Genomic DNA, 20,096 nt, shown 5'->3' on the forward strand with positions numbered 1-20,096 from the left:
ATCAAAGATGAGATTGCACCTGCTGAGTTAGAACCCGTTGATGTCACTATCACGCTAGCTAATAGAGACACTATCTGTCCTCTGGGAATTGTGAGAGACGTAGAAGTCCTGTGTGGTAAGACGAAGTATCCTACTAATTTCCTCGTCCTTGGTACTGCACAAGATAGCTTTTGTCCCATCATATTTGGTAGACCCTTTCTCAACACTGTCAATGCTGACATTGATTGCATTAAGAAGACCATCACAGTTAGTTTCAAGGGTGTGTCTCATGAATTTAACTTCTCCAAGTTTAGAAGATAACCCCATGAAAGAGAGTCGTCGGTTAGAGATGAAATTATTGCTCTTGCCTGTATTGCCGTACCTCCTACGGGTCCTTTAGAGCAATATCTTCTTGAGCATGAAAATGATATGCATATGGAGGAGAGAGATGAGATAGATAAAATTGTCTTAGAACAATATCCTATTCTCAAGAATAATCTGCCTGTTGAACTGCTTGGGGATCCTCCCCCACCAAAGGGTGATCCTGTTTTCGAGCTTAAACAGTTGCCTGATACTCGTAAGTATGCCTATCTTGATGAGAAGGAGATATATCCTGTCATTATTAGTGCCCTCCTCTCAGAGCACGAAGAGAAGAAGTTACTAAGAACTCTGAGGAAGCACCGTGCTGCTATTTGATATACTCTTGATGATCTTAAGGGTATTAGTCCTACTCTATGTCAGCACAAGATTAAAACCGATCCTGACTTTAAACCAGTTGCTGATCATCAAAGGAGATTAAATCCTAAGATGAAAGAGGTCGTTAGAAAAGAAATATTAAAGCTTATAGAAGCAGGAATCATTTATCCTGTTGCTCATAGTGATTGGGTAAGTCAAGTACATTGCGTAACTAAGAAGGGAGGTATCACCGTCGTTCCTAATGATAAGGATGAACTAATCTCACAAAGGATTATTACCGGCTATAGGATGGTGATAGACTTCCGGAAACTGAACAAGGCAACCAGGAAAGATCTTTATCCTTTGCCGTTTATCGACCAAATGCTAGAAAGGCTATCAAAACACACACACTTCTGCTTTCTAGACGGTTATTCAGGTTTCTCGCAGATACCTGTTGCACAATCTGATCAAGAGAAAACCACTTTCACCTGCCCTTTCGGTACCTTTGCCTATAGACGTATACCTTTTGGCTTATGTAATGCACCTGCCACCTTCCAAAGATGTATGATGGCTATATTCTCTGACTTTTGTGAAAAGATTGTCGAGGTTTTCATGGATGACTTCTCCGTTTACGGGTCTTCCTTTGATGATCGCCTCAGCAACCTTGATTGAGTCTTACAGAGATGCGAAGAAACCAACCTCGTCTTGAATTGGGAGAAGTGCCACTTTATGGTCAATGAAGGTATTGTCTTAGGACACAAAATCTTTGAAAGAGGCATTGACGTTGATAAGGCTAAGGTTGATATGCAATTGAGAAAATGCCTTGCCCCACAGATATCAGAGGTATACGAAGTTTCCTAGGTCATGCTGGTTTCTATATAAGATTCATTAAAGACTTCTCTAAGATTTCTAGGCCTCTTACCAACGTCTTGCAGAAGGATGTTCCTTTTGTTTTTGATGAGGATTGTGAGGAAGCCTTTGAAATACTTAAGAAGGCTTTGATAACCGCACCTATTGTTCAACCACCTGACTGGAACTTGCCCTTTGAAATCATGTGTGACGCTAGTGATTATGCTGTTGGTGCTGTTCTAGGACACAGAGTTGACAAGAAGTTGAATGTCATTCACTACGCTAGTAAAACTCTAGACAGTGCCCAAAGAAACTATGCCACTACGGAGAAGGAATTTTTAGCAGTCGTGTTTGCATGTGAAAAGTTCAGATCTTACATAGTTGACTCCAAAGTCACTATTCACTCTGATCATGCTGCTATTAAGTACCTCATGGAGAAGAAGGACGCTAAGCCTAGGCTTATCAGATGGGTTCTCCTGCTACAGGAATTTGATTTGCACGTCGTTGACCGAAAGGGTGCTGATAACCCTGTAGCAGATAACTTGTCTAGGCTAGAGAATGTCCTTGATGACCCACTACCTATTGATGATAGCTTTCCTGATGAGCAATTAAATGTCATTCGCACTTCACATAGTGCACCGTGGTATGCCGATTATGCAAACTATATCGTAGCCAAATACATACCACCCAGTTTCACCTATCACCAAAAGAAGAAATTCTTCTTTGATTTGAGACACTACTTTTGGGATGATCCTCACCTTTATAAGGAAGGAGTAGATGGTGTTATTAGACGTTGTGTGCCTGAACATGAACAGGGACAGATCTTGCAGAAGTGTCATTCCGAAGCCTACTGAGGACACCACGCTGGAGACAGAACTGCCCACAAGGTATTGCAATCAGGTTTCTATTGGCCCACTCTCTTCAAGGATGCCCGTAAGTTTGTCTTGTCTTGTGACGAATGCCAAAGAATAGGGAACATCAGTAAGCGTCAGGAAATGCCTATGAACTATTCACTTGTCATTGAACCATTTGATGTCTGGGGCTTTGATTATATGGGACCCTTCCCAAGTTCCAATGGGTATACTCACATCTTAGTTGCTGTGGACTACATCACTAAGTGGGTAGAAGCTATCCCCACTAAAAATGTTGATCACCACACCTCTATTAAGATGCTTAAAGAAGTCATATTCCCAAGATTTGGAGTCCCTAGATACTTGATGACTGATGATGGTTCACACTTCATTCATGGTGTTTTCCGCAAGATGCTAGCTAAGTATGATGTCAACCATAGAGTTGCATCTCCTTATCATCCTCGGTCTAGTGGTCAAGTGGAGTTGAGTAATAGGGAGATCAAGTTGACCCTACAAAAGACCGTCAATAGATCTCAAAAGAACTGGTCTAGCAAACTTGACGATGCACTATGGGCTTACAGGACTGCTTATAAGAATCCCATGGGCATGTCACCATATAAAATGGTTGACGGTAAGGCCTGTCATTTACCTCTTGAGCTGGAACACAAAGCTTATTGGGCAATCAAAGAGCTCAACTTTGATTTCAAACTTTCCGGTGAGAAGCGGTTGTTTGATATCAGCTCGTTAGATGAATGGAGAGCCTAGGCATACGAGAATGCTAGGTTGTTCAAGGAAAAGGTTAAGAGATGGCACGACAAACAAATACAGAAGCGAGAGTTCAATGTAGGTGATTATGTCTTGCTATACAATTCTCGTTTGAGATTCTTTGCAGGCAAGCTTCTCTCTAAATGGGAAGGTCCCTATGTTATCGAGGAAGTATATCGTTACGGTGACATCAAAATCAATAACACGGAAGGAAATTTTCCTAGAGTGATACATGGGCAAAGAATCAAGCATTACATCTCTCGTACTCCCATAAATGTTGAGACCAATATCATCAATGTAATAACTCCAGAGGAGTACATAAGGGATGTTTATCAGCCTGTTTCAAACCTTGAAAACGAAGATGTATCTGTTTCGGTGAGAAATTGGACTCGGATACTTTTCCAATAGGAAATTTCTTCCGTTTTGGAATTTTTGGAAAATTGGAAAAATAAAAAGCAGCCCGGAGAGCGAACGAGGCGGCCACAAGCCCTGCCATCGCCCCCTACCCCCTGGTGGCGGAGGGCAAGCTTGTGGGCACCTCGTGTGCCTCCCGGACTCCGTTTTCTTGTAGAGGACTCCTTCTGGCCCAGAAAAAAATATCAATATATAGTCGCCTGAAGGTTTTGATCTCCGTATCGCGTAGTTTTCCTCTGTTTTCGTTTTGAGCTTGTTGTTTGCCGCAGATTTAGAGCAAAGATGTCTCAGGAATCTGTTGGGGAGAATGATCTTCACCAAGTTCATGAGGAAGTAGATGCAGATCTGAAAAGAGTAGAAGTCACGGAAGCCAGGGATCAAGCTAAGGAGAAAACCCAAGTTAGGGAGGAAGTTCAACCTATATTCAACATTGAAGACGTTGAAGGGGTAGACTTTCTCCAACCCTTCCTCCACGTGATGTCTCCATCCTTGATTGAACTCTCGAGGTTTTGCGAAACAACTCGTGCTCGCAATATTTCCCTTTCTCGTGAAGTTGTTTTGCTGGAAAACCATGTCACAGATCTCAAAGGTATAAATCAAAGATTGATAACTCTCTTGGAATCAAAGGCGGCAGCAACTTCACCACCTTCACCACCAAAGGAAGACAACTAAGCATTGGTATGGGCAATCCCCTTGGCTTCTGCCAAGCTTGGGGGAGTTGCCCTGGTATCGTATCACCTTTATATCTTTTGCTTTTACCTTTGTTTTAGTTCTTTCCTTTTCAGTTTTTATTTCTTCTCTTAGAGGAATAAGTCTTTAGTGTCTAGTTTGAGTCTTTTGCTTTTGTCTCTCCCCCGATGTATTCGAGCTTACGAGCTATATAATAAAGAGTGTCTTAGTCAAGGGCTTTGCTTTGTGCCATGATCAAAAGTATGAAAAGAACGATAGCATGAAAGATCATGAGACGATCTTATGGAAAGTGATAACTTCACTTATGACACGTATGATGATTGAAACTTGTTGAGAATAAATCAACATAGACCTCAGTCATTGTTGCATTTAGTAAGAAGTAATAAGGAAAGAGAGGTTCACATATAAATATATCATCTTAGACACTTTTTGCAATTGTGAGCACTCACCAAACTATTACATGCCTAGGAGTAGATGTTGGACAAGGAAGACAACATAATGAATTGTGTTTGCTTGGTTCCAAACAATGTTATATGATTAGAGATCCCTTAGCATGTGACGATTGCTTCCACCTCATATTAGCCAAAACTCCTGCACCAAGTAGAGATACTACTTGTGCATCCATAAACCTCCAACCCAGTTTTGCCATGAGAGTCCACCATACCTACCTATGGATTGAATAAGATCCTTCAAGTAAGTTGTCATCGGTGCAAGCAATAAAAATTGCTCTCTAATATGTATGATCTATTAGTGTGTGGAAAATAAGCTTTGTACAAACCTGTGATGAGGAAGACATAAAAGCGACAGACTGCATAATAAAGTTCTTTATCACAGGAGGCAATATAAAGTGACGTTCCTCCGCACTAAGAGGACACACATTCAAACTACAAAAGCGCATGACAACCTCTGCTTCCCTCTGCGAAGGGCCTATCTTGTACCTTTACTTTTTGCCCTTGTAAGAGTCATGGTGATCATCACCAATTCCCTATTTTTGCCTTTGTCTTGGCTACCGTCACATGCTTGGGAAAGATCTATATTCATATATCAACTTGGAGTTGAGTACTTATGATTTATTGTTGTTGACTTTACCTTTGAGGTAAATGGTTGGGAGGCAAAACTATCAGCCCTTATCTTCCTCTGTGTCCAGCTGAAACTTTGACACCATGAGTACCACGTGAGTTGTAACAATTGTGGAAAACAAAAGAGATGATTGAGTATGTGGGTTTGCCTTACAAGCTCTTATTTGACTCTTTTTGATGTTGTGATAAATTGCAATTGCTTCAATGACTATGGTTTATTGTTGGTTACTTCTTGGTAAGGCTTTTACTTCATGCTTTGCTTTGTGAAGGAATTGTTACTTTCCGTAAGAATCCTTATGATTTATTGTTGTTCTATGTGTGATCATGATGCCATCATGTCCGTATTATGTTTTATCGACACCTTCGTCCCTCAACATGTGGACATGTTTATGGGACTTGGTTTTTGCTTGAGGACAAGCGAGGTCTAAGCTTGGGGGAGTTGATACGTGCATTTTGCATCATGCTTTCATGTTGATATTTATTGCTTTTTGGGCTGTTATATTATTTGTGGTACCATATTTATGCCTTTTCTCTCTTATTTTGCAAGGTTTATTTGAAGAGGGAGAATTCAGGCAGCTGGAATTCTGGACTGGAAAAGGAGCAAATCTTAGTCCACTATTCTGCACATCTCCAAATGCCCTGAAAAGTTACGTGGATTTTTTTTGGGATTATATAAAAAATACTTGGTGAAAGAACTATCGGAGGGGGGCTGCCAAGGCGCCACAAGCCCTGCCACCGCCACCACCCCCTGGTGGCGTAGTGGGGGCTTGTGGGATCCATGACGGCCCACTAGCCCCCCTCTTTTTCTATATGAAGCGTCCTGGGCGAGAAAAAATCAGAAGGGAGATTTTTCGTGGTTTCGCCGCCGCCACGAGGCGGAACTTGAGCAGATCCAATCTAGAGCTCCGGCAGGACGATCCTGCCGGGGAAACTTCCCACCCGGAGGGGGAGATCGTCGCCATCATCATCACCAACACTCCTCTCGTCGGAGGGGAGGCATCTTCATCAACATCTTCATCAGCACCATCTCCTCTCCAATCCCTAGTTCATCTCTTGTAACCAATCTTCATCTCGCAACTTCGATTGATACTTGTAAGGTTGCTAGTAGTGTTGATTACTCTTTGTAGTTGATGCTAGTTGGATTGCTTGCTGAAAGAGTTTATGTTCAGATCCTTGATGCTATTCATTACACCTCTTATCATGATTATGATTATGTTTTGTGAGTAGTTACTTTTGTTCCTGGGGACATGGGATAAGTCATGTTAATAATAGTCATGTGAATTTGATATTCGTTCGGTATTTTGATATGTTGTATGTTGTCTTTTCCTCTAGTGGTGTTATGTGAACGTCGACTACAAAATACTTCACCATAATTGGGCCTAGAGGAAGGCATTGGGGAGTAGTAAGTAGATGATGGGTTGCTGGAGTGACAGAAGCTTAAACCCCAGTCTATGCGTTGCTTCGTGAGGGGCTGATTTGGATCCACTAGTTTAATGCTATGGTTAGACTTTGTCTTAATTCTTATTTTGTAGTTGCGGATGCTTGCGAGAGAGGTTAATCATAAGTGGGATGCTTGTACAAGTAAGGGAAGTACCCAAGCGCCGTTCCACCCACATATCAAACTATCAAAGTAACGGACGCGAATCATATGAACATGATGAAACTAGCATGACAGAAATTCCCGTGTGCCCTCGGGAGCGTTTTTCCTCCTATAAGACTTTGTTCAGGCTTGTCCCTTGCTACAAAAGGGATTGGGCCACTTGCTGCACCATTGCTACTACTTGTTACTTGTTACTTTTTGCTTGCTACGTTTCACCTTGCTACACAATCACTTGTTACCGCTACTTTCAGTGCTTGCAGTTATTACCATGCTGAAATCCGTTTATCACAGCCTTCTGCTCCTCGTTGGGTTCGACACTCTTACTTATCGAAAGGACTACGATTGATCCCCTATACTTGTGGGTCATCAAGACTCTTTTCTGGCGCCGTTGCCGGGGAGTGAAGCGCCTTTGGTAAGTGGAAATTGGTAAGGAAACATGTATATACTGTGCTGAAATTTATTGTCACTTGTCACTATGGAAACTGTTCCTTTGAGGAGTTTGTTCGGGGTATCTTCACCACGAACGGAAGCACGAGGAGTTGTTCCTCCACCTGAGGTACCTACTGAAAATATCTTTTATGAAATTCCTTCGGGTATGCTTGAGAAACTGCTCGCTAATCCTTTCACAGGAGATGGATCTTCACATCCAGACTTGCATCTGATCTATGTAGATGAAGTTTGTGGTTTATTTAAGCTTGCAGGTTTGCCCGAGGATGAGGTAAAGAAAAAAGTGTTTCCTTTATCTTTGAAGGATAAGGCGTTGACATGGTATAGGCTATGTGATGATACTGGATCATGGGGCTACAATCGGTTGAAATTGGAATTTCATCAAAAGTTCTATCCTATGCATTTAGTACATCGTGATCGGAACTTTATTTATAACTTTTGGCCTTGTGACATGGAAAGCATAGCTCAAGCTTGGGGGAGGCTTAAATCAATGCTATATTCATGCCCCAATCATGAGCTCTCGAGAGAAATCATCACTCAAAACTTTTATGCTCGGCTTTCTCATGAAGATCGTACCATGCTTGACACTTCTTGTACCGGTTCTTTTATGAAGAAGGATATTGATCACAAGTGGAATTTATTGGAGAGAATCAAACGCAACTCTGAAGATTGGGAGCTGGAGGAAGGTAAGGAGTCAGGTATGAATTTCCAGTTTGATTGCGTTAAATCTTTTGTTGAGACAAACACTTCTAGAGATTTTAGCGCTAAGTATGGACTTGACTCTTAGATAGTAGCTTCTCTATGTGAATCTTTTGCTGCTCATGTTGATCTTCCCAAAGAGAAGTGGTTTAAATATCATCCTCCTGTAGAAAGCAACATAGCCAAAACCAATCTAGTTGAGGAGAAAGTCATTGCTTTTAGTGATCCTGTTGTTCCTTGTGCTTACACTTAGAAACCATCATACCCTGCTAGGATAAAGGATTATTCTAAGGCTCCAACTTTGATACGTAGGGGTTACATTAGACCACTTGCACCCCCTGAGGAGATTAGAGTTGAACCTAGTGTTGCTATTATCAAAGATCTCTTAGCCGATGACATAGATGGGCACGTTATCAAATTCTGTGAGGACTCCGCTAGAATTGCTAAACCTCACGCGAAAGACAAAGACGGACCTGTAGTTGGCCTGCCCGTTGTTTCTGTCAAGATAGGAGATCACTGTTACCATGGTTTATGTGATAGGGGTGCTAGTGTTAGTGCAATACCCCGTTCTCTATATGATGAAATCCAAGATGAGATTGCACCTGCTGAGTTAGAACCCATTGATGTCACTATCACGCTAGCTAATAGAGACACTATCTGCCCTCTGGGAATTGTGAGAGACATAGATGTCTTGTGTGGTAAGACGAAGTATCCTACTGATTTCCTCGTGCTTGGTACTGCACAAGATAGCTTTTGTCCCATCATATTTGGTAGACCCTTTCTCAACACTGTCAATGCTCACATTGATTGCATTAAGCAGACCGTCATAGTTAGTTTCAAGGGTGTGTCTCATGAATTTAACTTCTCCAAGTTTGGAAGACAACCCCATGAAAGAGAGTCGTCTGGTAGAGATGAAATTATTGCTCTTGCCTCTATTGCCGTACCTCCTACGGATCCTTTAGAGCAATATCTTCTTGAGCATGAAAATTATATGCATATGGAGGAGAGAGATGAGATAGATAAAATTATCTTAGAACAATATCCTATTCTTAAGAATAATCTGCCTGTTGAATTGCTTGGGGATACTTCGCCTGCAGAAACTAGCATGACAGAAATTCCCGTGTGTCCTCGGGAGCGTTTTTACTCCTATAAGACTTTGTTCAGGCTTGTCCCTTGCTACAAAAGGGATTGGGCCACTTGCTGCACCGTTGCTACTACTTGTTACTTGTTACTTTTTGCTTGCTACATTTCACCTCGCTACACAATCACTTGTTACCGCTACTTTCAGTGCTTGCAGTTATTACCTTGCTGAAATCCGTTTATCAGAGCCTTCTGCTCCTCGTTGGGTTCGACACTCTTACTTATCGAAAGGACTAAGATTGATCCCCTATACTTGTGGGTCATCATCCCTCGACGCCCTGACTTTTTTTGTGCCATCTGGGTGCCCTTCTGCCGGAGCCGGGGTAGGCGCGTCTGGGTTGTAGGTCTCCTTCGCCTTGTCGAGAGCGAGCCAAACTTCCCTCCACTTCTCGCACAACTCTATCCTGAAGAACACATGAAGGAACCTGAACTCTTGGTCCTCGTTGTCGGCACGATACATGGCAAACATCCGAACCATCTACACAAACCGCGGACAAAACATATCGGCAAAGTACACGGCGACGCGGCGAACTAGGTCCGGTGAACTTTGTCCATACCTGCCCTCCACAATGGCGCCGCTTTACGGGAGAGCATCGACCTCCTCGACGATCCCATGCCACTTGTTGCATGCTGTCTGGATCGTCGACCGGCGGTTCGACATGGCCTTCTCGCCGCGATCCATGTGGATGTTGGCGAAGTCGGGGTCGACCAGCTTGCGTTCGTCGAACGCCATCTTGATTCTCCCCCAGTAAGTGCGATGTTCTGATTCGTGTCAGTGGTCGGGTTGATGCTCACAGTCTTCCATGCTTCGGCAAGGCATTCGTCTTCCTTGGACGTCCACTTGACGCGAGGTTCGGCCGGCTTGGCGTTCGCCGCCCGCTTTCTCTTTCTTCCCTTCTTCGACAATGGTTCCGGTTCCGCCTCCACCGCTTCGTCCTCCCCCTCCCCCTCATCGTCGTCGTCGAGCTGGTCGTCGATGTTGCCGATGGTCTCCATTGTTTCATCTTGCGCGCCGAACTCCGGGTGCGACGCGACAGCGACGGAGCCGCTCGTGATGATCTCGTCCATGTCGAGGCGAGGTTGCTGACGAGTACGCTGGCGTCGAGTAGCTGTACTGTGTGTTGAGGCCGGTACTGAACGCGGGTGAGGGAATACGCGGGTCGTGGCCGAAACCGATGGGGGGAGGAACGCTGCGGCGCGCCATGCGGGAAGGTGGTGTTGGGATTGAAGCTGCCATGCGCATCGCCGTTGGAGTAGCCATGCGAGTGCGCGTACCCCTAGGGAGACATCGTCGACGAGTGAGTGGCCAGCGCAACGCCTTGGAGCCGCCTCCATGTGGCTTGCGAGTTGCGGCCGGGCGGGTTCATCATCCCCGGGCAAGACACCTCTTCCTGATCGGCCGCTTCCGCCGCCACCTCCGCGTACTTGATCTTCTTGGCGTCGAGCCTACTCCGTCGGTCTGTTCTGACTGCCTCCCGGCGCTGGACGTCCGCCCTCCACTCGACATCGGGGACGCCCGCCGGCCTGGGCATCGGCTTCCTCTGCTTCGGCTGGATGGAATCGGCGGCAGAGGCAGGGCGTGGGAAGGTGTACTTCTTCGACGACATGGCGACCGGATGGTGGGAGTGGGAGAAGAATGGCGGGAGGGGACGGGGAAATGGAGGGAAATGGAGGAGGAAGGGGCAGAAAACGGCAGGAAAGACCCGGCTGTGGCCGACATAGCGGGTCCAGTTGGCTTTTCGCTTCGCCCATGCTCCCAGGCGCCCCCGAGGAAGCTGGGTTCGGCTCGGGTTCGCCGGCTATTGTTTTGACCCAAACAGGCGATAAACGAGGATCTGGGACGCGACTGTTTCGATTTCGTACCGCCAAAGTTAAAAAAGTCGTTCTGGAGGGCCTGTTGGGGGGGGGGGGGGGGGAGGGGGGGGGATATATAAACTGAGCAATAAATAAACCTTGCTAGGCCAGGTCGGGAAGTTAGATGGACTGGTCAGGTGTATATAAACATGTACGTGGTGTATATAAACCGAGCAAAAAATAAACCTTGCTCAGATTGTCTCCAGTCAAAAAATTATTTTGAACCAATAACCAGACAGGCACCAAGTATGCCAAACTTAGCTCCTTTGATTTGATCCATCCAATATGCCGTTGTTGTGCTCACCCAGAAACGTTTCGGAATCTATTCAACATGGATTCTCAGTCAAATTAACCAGAATTAGGACCCCCGAAAGCAAATCAAATCAAAAGCTCATCTGGCTGGAGAGGGTACGTTCATAGGATATCCATGCAGAACCCGTCACCCTTGGCGCTCTGCGCGGCTCTCCGCCACCGCCGAAAGACGGATGATGATCGTCGTCCGCCCGACGCCGCAGCGGCTATACCTACCTGCGCCGCGTGGGCACGTCGGTCGATCTCCGGCCGGAATCCCAACCCAATCTTTCCGTCCGCAGCATCCATCTGCCGGGTCTTGCTTTTTCAAACCGGATATTTTGACCACGGCATCTATCTCATCATCTCTTTTTTTTTTCTTCTGCAAATAGAGAGCATGTTGAGGCCATTCTGGTGTCTAATATATGTTCTTTCTTCTCTCTCTGAGCGTGCTATAGCTAGTAGTAGTAGCTGGTATCCTCAAGACCTGAACCATGAATATGCGAGTATCCTGAGCAGTGAAGGAATTTACTAGCTTAGCTGGGCCCGTAGCCGCTGGCGACGCTATCAGGAATCGAATGCCATCCGTTTTGCAGCTACTTAAATAGCCGTCCGTTTCTTTACAGCCCAACCAACCAACCAAAAGCACAACCGTCTACTGTTTGCCGCGTCTCTGCACTTGCTCTCACTGGTCACTTGCCGACCATGGACAACTCTTCAGATGCTCACAGGTATGGTGCCCACTGCTCCATCTTCATTGTTTTCTCTTTGTACGTGACTACGTGTGCATGCCACATTGCACACCATATATACGTTTTCTTCTTGCTGACGAGGAGTTGTTGGGTGTGCAGCTGTCACCGGTGCGCGGCGTGCTACCGTCAGTTCAACCGGATGGAGCACCTGGTGGAGCACATGCGATCGTCGCACCACTCCCGCCACGAGCCCCGCTGCGGCGTCTGCGGCAAGCACTGCCGCTCCCTCGACGCGCTCCGCGACCACCTCGGCTTCGGCGCCTCGCTGCCATCCAAGCCCGCCTGCGCCACCGCCTTCGCCGCCCGCGGCTGCCCGCTCTGCCTCGCCGTCTTCCCGACCTCCGCCGCCCTCCGCGCCCACTACGCCGCATGCAAGCTCACCGGCGCCCCCCACCCTTCTTCGGTGCAGAGCCTGACCCGAAGCATGTCGAGGGTGGGGGGCGTGCGAGGCGGCCGCGGAGGCGCGGTGGCGCTGGGGTGCAAGATGGTGGGCGGCGGGAGCGACGGCACGCTGGACGTGTGCGCGCGCGTCTGCGTCGTCGACGAGCACGAGGCCGTCCTCTACGAGAGCTTCGTGAAGCCCCTCATCCCGGTGACGCACTACCGGTACGAGACCACCGGCATCCGCCCCGAGCACCTCCGCGACGCGCCCACGGTGAAGCAGACCATGGCGCGGGTGCAGGACATCCTCCTCAACGGCGACCGGTCCTACTCCTACTCCTCCTCCTCCCGCGGCGCCGCCCGGCTCCTCGTCGGCCACGGGCTGGAGCACGACCTCGACGCGCTCGGCATGGACTGCCCGGCGCACTTCAAGCGGGACACGGCCACGTACCCGCCGCTGATGAAGACCAGCGCCAGGATCATGAGCAACTCGCTGCGGTATCTCACACGGAGCTGCCTGGGGTATGACATACAGACCGGCGGCCACCATCACCCCTACGACGACTGCGTGGCCGCCATGAGGCTCTACAAGAGGATGCGCGCCATGAGGCACCTGCACCTGCACGGCCGGCCCAAGGACGGTCACGATGATGAGTCCACGGCCAAGGCCTTCCCGGCGTGGAGGCAGCGAGAGCTGGAGCGCATGTCGCCGGAGGAGCTCCTCGGGATGTCCAAGCCCGACTACCAGTGTTGGTGCCTCGACGATGACCGGCAATAATACTGTCGAGAGCCGGAATTCGAATCTTGGTTGGCGGTTTAATTTACTTGGTCGTGACGATGGAAAGATACGAGAAAATAAAATCCACGTACCTCGGATGGATAGCTGCCGTACCTAGCGACGACGTGGTGGTCGAATAAATCACAGTTTTGTTTCGTTGGAACTAAGAACCACGTCGTTTTTCATTGGTTAGGACCGATTTTACTGCCGGGTGACCTAGGCTGAACCAGGCGCGTTGGGTCGTCTGGAGCGCCGGGGTAAATGTTTTTGGCGGGAACCTGTCGAGTCAGCGACTAGACACGTTCGTCGTTCTCATCGTCTCGTTTTTCAGCGGGGAATCAATGCGAAGGTTTTTGCCCATCATCCTTTCATTGATTCCTCACGGACGACGTAGTGAAGGCGTCGACACGCGTCCTGCCCCCTCCCGCCACATGTACACACGGCTGTCGTCCGCTCGCTGCCCACCCGCGGCTATATAAGTCATCTCTCCCTCATCAGTGGCCACACACCTCTTGCCCCCCTTCTCCCTCTCTTGCCGTCGACGCCCCTCTTCCCCTTTCGTCGTCGACGCCCCCTCTCTCCACCACCATGGCCAAGCGCTAACCCGGCGACGGAGCGACGACAAATGGCTTCAGCCGCCGCCACCTCTATGAGGTGGACTACCCGGTGCCAATGAACATGCGGGTGTCGGGCTCGTGAAGGCTGAGCGCCGGTGGAGTTCCGGTGTCACCACCGCCCTGTGGAGCTGACCGGCGCGCGGAGATCGCACGCATCCGGTCATCGCTGTCGGAGAGCTCGCGGAACCAGCCGAGGTATTGCCCCCGACAGCAACACGTTGTGGATGACGTACTTCGAACGCCGCCACACCGAACCACTTGCCGCCACCAACGGCGCCGAATCCCGCGGCCGCTTCAACACCGAGGGGCGACACCTTATGGTGGGGCGTCCCTGGCCGCACACTGGACGCCGTCCTCGAGCACATCGAGGACGGCACCTCACCGCGGTTGGAGTACCCGGTGCCCCCCTCCTTCTCTCGCCGCTGCGACAGCTCATGGACGCCGAGGCGCATGGAGACGGCATCCTCCTCCTCGTCCGGCTCCCGCTCCCGCTCCTCCGGGTCGCCGACACTCCTCCCCATCAAGCCGGAGCCACGGGAGATGCCGCTCGGGGCGGCGCACGCATAGCGGCGACCTCGTCATTAACTAGGCCTCCTTCTCCCGCCTCGTCAAGCCGAAGGCCGAGCCAAGCGCTCCTCCCAGTGAAGAAGTAGCACGAGGCCAGGGCCGCCGACCAGGAGACTGCACTCAAATGGGTGCAGGACGGCTATGTTCGGGAGGAGATGGAGCACCAGCGCCGCGCCCTCGAAAAGGCGTCTAGGGCGGCCTTGGGGGGGGGCGGCAAGGAACCCGTGCCCCCCCCACACACACGCCAATTTTGTCGCTGGCGCGCCTCCAGGCGGCGCTATTTCATCCCCTGGGGTGCCAAAAGACTGGAGACGCTCTAAGTTACCTGAATTTGCTTTCAACAAAAAAGTTACCTGAATTTCAAAGATGTGGGTCATTTGATTTTGTTTCAAAGGAGTCAATTGCAAAAAACCACCATATTTGTGGCTAGGTTTGCAAGAAACTACCAACTCGTTAATCCGTTGCAGAAAACACTGAAAAAACTCTTAAGACGTTGCAAAAAGCACTAATCAGCCGTTTAGGCTCGTTTGGCCCCTTTTCTGACAGGTGGGCCCGGAAAACGCCGACGTGGCATAACGGCTGGACAGACGACGTCATTTGGATTAATTGCAAGAAACCACTACATTTGCGGCTAGGTTTGTAGAAAACAACCAACTCGTTAATCGGTTGCAAAAAAACCGCGTTAGCAGTAAAGTCCTCGAGGGAACAGCCGCCGCAGTCCGGGCAGGCCACGTCGGCCCGTCTGGCGTTGACGCGGCCGTGGTTGCATCACATCTCCTCTATGGATCCCTTTGCTATTGAGCTCAACGACGGATTTGAGTCGGTGGGACGGCGGTGACGGGTGCGAGTGGGTATGGCGTGGTCGGGTGCAAGGGCGGCGGTTGCATCGGGAGCAGGGGACCGGGAGCAGGGGTGATCGCTTTTTTATTTTTAGAGGGATGTGTGTATGTATTTTTTGCTAAGTCACCTACTTACAATCTGGCCCCACTTGTCAAAAAGTGATTAAACTCGCTAAATCATCCTATTAGTGCTTTTTGCAACAAGTTTACTACTAGGATGATGTCTTTTTGTAACGGATAAAAAGTTGATGGTTTTCTGCAAACCTAACCACAAATATGCTAGTTTCTTGCAATTAAAGCGGGGACGTTTGTCCAGCCAGCATGCCATGTTGGCGTTTTACGACCCCACTTGTCGGAGAAAAGGTCAAACGAGCCTAAACAGCTGATTAGTGTTTTTTGCAACTACTTAAGAGATTTTTTTTATGTTCTCCGCAATGGGTTAACAAGTTGGTAGTTTCCTGCAAACCTAGCCACAAATATGGTTACTTTTTGCAATTGACTCGTTTGAAAGGCTGTGATGGAGGCACCCAAGCTGCCGCCGCCGCCTAAGCGAGCGAAGCGAGGCATGGGAGGAAAGAGGCGTAGCTGCGGCAAGCCGACAATGGCGGGTTAGAAGATTATAACGGGTTTGGGTATAGGGCTGCCCGCATCAAAACTAAATGTTGATGGGTCTTGAAGGGAAGACCCTGGGATGATCAAATCCTACATGGATACAACGTAAAGACTTTGGGCGATCAAATTCAACATGGATTCAACCCTGCCACAGGGTCTAACTAGCACCACGTGGCGAGCCGGTAGCCCACCACATGTCGTCGAGGCAGCAACCACTCTATCCAAATGTCGGTGCAACAGACATACACGAGCAAGACTCGACCATCCAGATCCGGCCAGGGAGAAATCTCCAAGGCCTCCTGCCACCCAAACCCTAGATCCCACCCAGCACTTGTCACCGAAGCCAAGCACGCCATCACCTCAAGTTATCGGCCACCCAACTCTGAGCCAACGGTTGCCCCGCATGCCGTGACATCGTGGCAGCTACGCCCGCTAATCTCACCCGAAGCATGTCGAGGGTGGGGGGCGTGCGAGGCGGCCGCGGAGACGCGGTGGCTCTGGGGTGCAAGATGGTGGGCGGCGGGAGCGACGGCACGCTGGACGTGTGCGCGCGCGTCTGCGTCGTCGACGAGCACGAGGCCGTCCTCTACGAGAGCTTCGTGAAGCCCCTCATCGCGGTGACGCACTACCGGTACGAGACCACCGGCATCCGCCCCGAGCACCTCCGCGACGCGCCCACGGTGAAGCAGACCATGACGCGGGTGCAGGACATCCTCCTCAACGGCGACCGGTCCTACTCCTACTCTCCCTCCCGCGGCGCCGCCCGGCTCCTCGTCGGCCACGGGCTGGAGCACGACCTCGACGCGCTCGGCATGGACTGCCCGGCGCACCTCAAGCGGGACACGGCGACGTACCCGCCGCTGATGAAGACGAGCGCCAGGCTCATGAGCAACTCGCTGCGGTATCTCACGCGGAGCTGCCTGGGCTATGACATACAGACCGGCGGCCACCATCACCCCTACGACGATTGCGTGGCCGCCATGCGGCTCTACAAGAGGATGCGCGCCATGAGGCACCTGCACCTGCACGGCCGGCCCAAGTATGGTCACGATGATGAGTCCACGGCCAAGGCCTTCCCGGCGTGGAGGCAGCGAGAGCTGGAGCGCATGTCGCCGGAGGAGCTCCTCGGGATGTCCAAGCCCGACTACCAATGCTGGTGCCTCGACGATGACCGGCAATAATAGTGACATCAGCCTGCCTAAGGAATTCGAATCTTGGTTGGCGCTTTTACTTGGTGACGGTTGATGAAAAGATATACTCCTATCTATATCTAATAATAAAGCGGCTATTGCTTTCGTCGAAAAACCCACCGCAACATTTTATAAAAAAATCATGTAATTTTTGTTATTCAACCCGCGTTCCATCATTTATTTGCAACGCAAAAGAAAAAAAACGATTCGTTGCAAAAATTATACCCGTACGCATCGCCTCCTCTCGTCGACCCTGGGCCACCCTGGCCCGTGCCCAGGCCGCCGCCACACCACTCGCCGCCACGGCCGACCTCAATCGGCACCGCTGCCGATCTCAACCCACCCGCCTCTTCGGCCGTACCTCTCCCCGCTCACTGCCCCGTTGCGGCGCTTGAGTGCATCGCGTCGACCCTGGTCCACCCTGGCCTGTGCCCAGGCCGCTGCCACACCACTCGCCAACGAGGCCGACCTCAACCACCACTGTTGTCAATCTCAACCCACCCGCCTCCGCGGTCATACCTCTGCTCGCTTACTACCCCCGTTTTGGCGCTCGAGCACAGCTTCTGGATCAAATCAACGCGACAGCTACAGTGACTGGGGATGATGCGTCTGCTCGATGTAGAACGGCGGCGGCGCGTGGATAAGGCGCGGCGGAGCAAAGTACTTGCAGGTGGAGGCGGGCCTCCATGGCTCATACGGGGAACTCCAAGGTTATGGCGCAGCAACGGCGACTCCTTATGGCCAGATAGAGGCGCCTAACCCTTGCTCCCCTTATCGTATCCCCTCCTTCGGCAGGAACTGATCATCTGGTGAGATCCCCTCCCCATGCCTCCAACCGTGTGCCAAGCACCGGCAAGAAATTTTGTTTTGTGATGATTTGTTTGTTGATGAATGAATGTATTGAATGTAAGATTGTATTGTTGTAGAGACAGAGAATGGAACACCACCTTCAGTTTGTTATCTGATTCCACATTCTTTACCCCATGAGTGAAATAAGATAACAGTCCATTGATCAATTTATGTAGCCTATTTGTTTTGCTTTGCTTGTCCCGCTCAATTTCTCTGTATTGAATGTAAGATTGTATTGTTGTAGAGATAGAGAATGGAACACCACCTTCAGTTTGTCATCTGATTCCACATTCTTTACCCCATGAGTGAAATAAGATAACAGTCCATTGATTAATTCATGTAGCCTCTTTGTTTTGCTTTGCTTGTCCCGCTCAATTTCTCATCATGGTGAAATTAACAATGGACGGGTTGATTTCTCAATAAAATAGGATAGGACTGACTACATTAGTTAGTTAGCTTATTATTTTAATAAATCAAAATGATTATAAAAATATTAAAAGCGTGTGGTATTTTTTTCTCCCGTTGCAACGCACGTGTCCTTTTGCTAGTAAGATAAAAAATAAGGGAGCGCCTCGACCTCAGCTGACTGAGATTTCATTTGGTCTCAGTCAGCTGACGTCAGGTACGTGGCTGGCTTGCTGTTTTAACCGGGCTTTGTTGTTTTTTTTTGTTTTTCTTTTTGTTCGATCTGGGTTGTGTCGTCATGGCAGCTTGAACTAATATTGGATTGTTGTATACGTATTGCCATGTACTGTCATGTGCTTGTATGTTATTCTTTTTTGCATATTTTAAAATTTTATGACTAAAACATTTGATGATATATTTTTATAAATTAAGGGACAGTAAAACGAAAGGTTCAAATAACACTTAAAAATTGCGGTTGCAACTAAAACTTTGGAAACTTTTTATTGCGACCCAACAAAAGAACTTACGGTTGCTGCACGACTTTGAATACTTGTTGTTGCAACACAACTTTGAATACTTGTTGTTGTAACTTGACTTTGAATACATGCAGTTATGACCCAACATTAAAAACTAGTTGTTGTGATCCTACTTTGAATACTTGCAGTTGCGATCCAACTTTAAATACATGCAGTTATGTCCGTGCATTGAAAACTTACAGTCGCGACCCGACTATGACTACTTGTAATTGTGGCCTGATTTTGAAAACATGTATGTCTCACATGACTTTGAATACATGCAGTTACGACCAGACATTGAAAACTTGCAATTACGACCCGACTTTGAATACTTGCAGTTGCGACCCGACTTTAAAAGCTTGTAGATACGGCCCGACTTTGAATACATGGAGTTGCGACCAAACATTGAAAACTTGCAGTTGCAACCCGACTTCGAAAGCTTATAGTTACATACCGACTTTGAATACATGGAGTTGCGACCGAACATTGAAAACATATTGCGACCCGACTATGACTACTTGCAGTTGCAGCCTGATTTTGAAAACATGTATGTCTGACATGACTTTGAATACATGCAGTTACGACCAGACATTAAAAACTTGCAGTTACGACCCGACTTTGAATACTTGCAGTTGCGACCCCACTTTGAAAGCTTGTAGGTACGACCCGACTTTGAATACATGGAGTTGCGACCGAACATTGAAAACATGCAGTTGCGACCCGACTATGACTACTTGCAGTTGGGGCCTGATTTTGAAAACGTGTATGTCTGACATGACTTTGAATACATGCAGTTACGACCAGACATTAAAAACTTGCAGTTACGACTCGACTTTCAATACTTGCAGTTGCGACCCCACTTTTAAAGCCTGTAGTTACGACCGAACATTGAAAAATTGGAGTTGCGACCCGACTTTGAGAGCTTGTAGTTACGGACCGACTTTGATACATGGACTTGCGACCGAACATTGAAAACTTGGAGTTGCGACCCGACTTTGAGAGCTTGTAGTTACGGACCGAATTGAATACATGCAGTTGCGACCGAACATTGAAAACTTGCAGTTGCGACCCGACTGTGAATACTTGCAGTTGCAACCACATTTTAAAATTTACGACCCCACTTAAAAACTTGCAAATGCGACCGACATGAAAACTTGTAATTTGAACCACATTTAAAAACTTGTACTTGTGATCCAACATTGAATACCGATGTCATTAGAACAAGGAAAACAAAATAAGGCACAAAAATAATAAATAA

At 48.5% G+C, this 20,096-nt stretch overlaps 2 protein-coding genes across 2 annotated transcripts; both read left to right on the plus strand.

Moving 5' to 3' along the window:
- Nucleotides 1-12,038: 12,038 nt before the first annotated feature.
- On the plus strand, nt 12,039-13,292 carry LOC123439325 (RNA exonuclease 4-like). Its single transcript, XM_045116057.1, has 2 exons — nt 12,039-12,064; nt 12,185-13,292. Exons 1-2 carry the CDS (start codon nt 12,039-12,041, stop codon nt 13,242-13,244), a joined length of 1,086 nt encoding a protein of 361 aa, XP_044971992.1. The 3' UTR covers nt 13,245-13,292.
- Nucleotides 13,293-16,364: 3,072 nt separating this feature from the next.
- LOC123441394 (RNA exonuclease 4-like) lies at nt 16,365-17,060 on the plus strand. The gene has a single exon (XM_045117852.1). It carries the CDS (start codon nt 16,389-16,391, stop codon nt 17,058-17,060), a length of 672 nt encoding a protein of 223 aa, XP_044973787.1. The 5' UTR covers nt 16,365-16,388.
- The last annotated feature ends 3,036 nt before the right edge of the window (nt 17,061-20,096 follow it).

Source organism: Hordeum vulgare, chromosome 3H, assembly GCF_904849725.1.
Source record: "Hordeum vulgare subsp. vulgare chromosome 3H, MorexV3_pseudomolecules_assembly, whole genome shotgun sequence".
NCBI classification, from domain to species: Eukaryota; Viridiplantae; Streptophyta; class Magnoliopsida; order Poales; family Poaceae; genus Hordeum; species Hordeum vulgare.

What these genes read in the sequence shown, in the direction of transcription:
- LOC123439325 (XM_045116057.1), top strand. Translation starts at nt 12,039, where the DNA reads ATGGACAACTCTTCAGATGCTCACAG. An exon ending in AACTCTTCAGATGCTCACAG is followed by an intron (nt 12,065 to 12,184) that starts GTATGGTGCCCA and finishes TTGGGTGTGCAG; the next exon opens with CTGTCACCGGTGCGCGGCGT.
- LOC123441394 (XM_045117852.1), top strand. Translation starts at nt 16,389, where the DNA reads ATGGTGGGCGGCGGGAGCGACGGCACGCTGGACGTGTGCGCGCGCGTC.